The sequence below is a fragment of the Aplysia californica genome, unplaced genomic scaffold (assembly GCF_000002075.1).
Source record: "Aplysia californica isolate F4 #8 unplaced genomic scaffold, AplCal3.0 scaffold00535, whole genome shotgun sequence".
NCBI lineage: Eukaryota > Metazoa > Mollusca > Gastropoda > Aplysiida > Aplysiidae > Aplysia > Aplysia californica.
The window spans coordinates 280,957-284,124 of NW_004797805.1; the positions used below are offsets into that span (position 1 = coordinate 280,957).

The window sequence follows — 3,168 nt, forward strand, 5'->3', positions numbered from 1 at the left end:
ACACACACACACACACACACACACACACACACACACACACACACACACACAAATGTGTGAGGTTGCACATACACTCTTACATACACACTCAGACCAATTTATCACTCAACTGGCGTCTTCTTCTTGTTCTTCCTCTTTTACTCTCCCTCTTTCCTTTGTCCCTTCTTTTCATCACACACAGATGTCTGGTTGATACACTTTGCTGTGCACAATAACTGTAGTGTTTCTCTCACGCACTCAACCACACCCGGACACATGCATGTCCAGGTAGCTCCTTCACGACTGCCGTGTGGCCTGCAGTCACAGTGTTTGGTTTGTTAGACAACGCTGCAACACGTGTGTTGGTCACATGCTGCCCATGACATGTGACTCTTTTGCTAGATTTTTTAAACACTTTTTGCCCCTCAACAGACGTTGTGCAAGATGTCTATTTGTCATTTACTCCCCTCAACAGACGTGCAAGATGTCTATTTGTCATTTACTCCCTGTGACATACAGACATGTTCGTTGTGTTGGTAATCTAGTGGTTAAGGTACCAGGCCTGTAATTGTGAGATTGCGGGTTTGGGGGTTGGAGCCTCTGTTCCGTCGGACGCTGTGTCGTTGGGAAAGGCGCTTTACCTGAAATTTCTATTTGGCTTGGTCCTTTCGGAGATGGACGTTGAACTCTTAAATATCTATTAGTGTTGATAAGGGAGTTAAACCAATACCATTTCACCATTTTCACAGACATGTTCATTTTTCTGCCTGCAAGATATGGGTGGATCACTTTCCTGTCATGACTTCAGGCAGACATTTTCTAGACATTTGAAGTCACTGCTTTTTCCCCATATCTTTACCGCGGACAAGGGCAATCTATGGCCCACGAGCAGTTTTAGTCCAGCCTGCAAGACGACCTAGTAAATAATAATGAATGCCTTAGGTTGATTGATTTAAAAAATAGAAAAATAAAAACTGTGGCTGTAAATGAAGAGGTTGGCCATGCAAAAGATGGATTGAAGGAATCAAGGGAACCCTGAAAAACTAATGTCCAGATTGAAGGAGTTACATAGTTGGCTTTCCTTGAAAAGCTGCATCTACGCTTGATGCTCAATGGCAACAGTGGGTGTAAAAGTAAAATAAGTAATAAAAACGAAACAGTTAAGTTTTTAACTCAGTTTTGAGAGATGGGGTATTTAAATTGACTTCACTCATATTTTCCCTGCTTTGGCTCGTGAGACATTCAGAATCGCTTAATCCTGGCTCACAACTTGGACACACTTGCCCATGCCTGGAGTCATCTGTGCAGAAGCTATGAGATACCCTCACAACTTGGACACACTTGCCCGTGCCTGGAGTCATCTGTGCAGAAGCTATGAGATACCCTTGTGGTAGACTGCTGTACATGGTATCATTTATTGACCATTTTATAGCGGAAACAACCACCATCAGTGGTATAGCGATTATGTGCTCCAGCATAGCATGAGGAAGACTGGTGTGGGGAGAATTTTTGTTGAGAATGAGAATGTCTTTCTTGTGGGGCATAGTATCCCTCTCAACTTGAATTGATCCTGACAGGCAGTGTTGAAGCTAGCCTGGTAAATGATCTAAATTGTGTCTCTAGATGTGTACAAAAGGCAGAAACTGGTTCTATGCAGGGTGAGATCAGTGGGAATGCCACATGGAACCTGGAGAAAAATTGATTTACAGAAAAGTGAGAAGACGTGGAATAACATCCGCCCAGGATAGAGAAAGGTGGAAAGTTCTTGAGACTCAAAAAAGAACGGACATGTCGTCTTGTCTGGTTATTTCGTTAGACGCGCTGAAGTCGGCAATGCTAAATTATAAATTTTTTTGGGACAAGCATGAATGAAAAAAATCAATATAAAAAAGTCGGCACAACAAAAACTGTCGAACTTTTGGAAAAAGAAAGACATAACACTGGTGTACATACTCAGAAAAGATGGTATCTGCGCATATAAAAAGCTGTAATTTTTACAACTTAATCCATCTGGCGCACAATTCGCTATGAAGTAATCCTTCCAAATACAACTTTATGTGTTTAATGTAATTGTGAATATTCGCATATTTTCTCAAAAGTTTATAAAAATTACCCTTTAGTATCTCTATAAAGAAGTATTAATAGATTTTAGTGCCAGAGTACATCTACAATGTAATGCACAAACAGTATCTGTTACACTCCAGAAATTCCTTACTTAATGACTTACGGCATTCCTCTAGACTGTCCCTTGGTTCCTCTTTGTTTTCTTGCAGTGGCCTGTCGGAGAACTCACGCCAGTCTAGCGCATCCACGACCCCGTCAGTCTCCCCTTCCCCGTCCCCACGTAACTCTATCTCCCACCTGGCCAAACCCAGCAGCCCCAGTGGGTCACAGTCCCACATCGCCAAGCCCACCGGTCCGTCCTCGGGGGCCAACACCTCACACTTGGCCAAACCCACCGCGGGCAACAAGTCCTCGGTTCCGCGGGCCAACGGGCCAGACCGCTCCGCCCCACAGAATCAGGCGGTGCGGAGGGCAAAGGTCGCAGGAGACAGGTAACCCTTTAGTGTGTCAGTTAGCTGTGGTTATTGCCGTAGACTTGCCAGCCTTTCTGATTTTATCAAACTCAGATTGCATTTCTTGAGGTCCTGATAATCATGTCTTGTTTTTCCACACCTTTCTCAAAATCATGGAATGTGCAGTTACATTGCTCTGCCTTTAGAGACGGCAGAATTTGGTTGTTTTATGTGATACGTATGTAACTGACACATGTGTATGTTTTGTGAGTTATATGTAAGTTAGTGTTGTTTGTACCGTTACTGTGTTGTGCATAGGTCTTTTATGTCACAGAAGTGCTGCATCTGTGTGCTGCCTAACAGCTGTGTCATGTGTATGTATGTTATCTGTATCACAGGCGTGTTGTGTATTTTTCCCAGGTCGAGCACATCCAGCCCTGTGTCAGGTCGCTCTGCACGGACCGCTACCAACAGTAATCTGAGGTCACAAGGCTCAGGAATAACTCCGACTGGGGGTTCAAACCTACGCCGTAGCAGCAACAGCAGCACCACTGTAAGTTCCTCAACTGTGGCAGCTTGATGTTCCTCTGTCTTAGGGTTTGGAGTGATGGGGCTGGGTTGGGGGTGGGAGGGGTGTTTGTTGTTTTGGTTTGGGGTTGTTGTTTTTTTTGGG

General features: G+C 44.1%; 1 protein-coding gene across 1 annotated transcript in view; it reads left to right on the forward strand.

The window, feature by feature from the left end:
• The window catches only part of LOC101853117 (leucine-rich repeat and calponin homology domain-containing protein), a gene marked incomplete in the record, with an annotated part of 93,027 nt that overhangs the window by 57,230 nt on the left and 32,629 nt on the right, over positions 1–3,168 (forward strand). Inside the window, 2 exon segments of the mRNA XM_013087027.2 lie at positions 2,253–2,534; positions 2,916–3,048. Of these exon segments, the coding sequence (XP_012942481.1) occupies positions 2,253–2,534; positions 2,916–3,048 (415 nt within the window).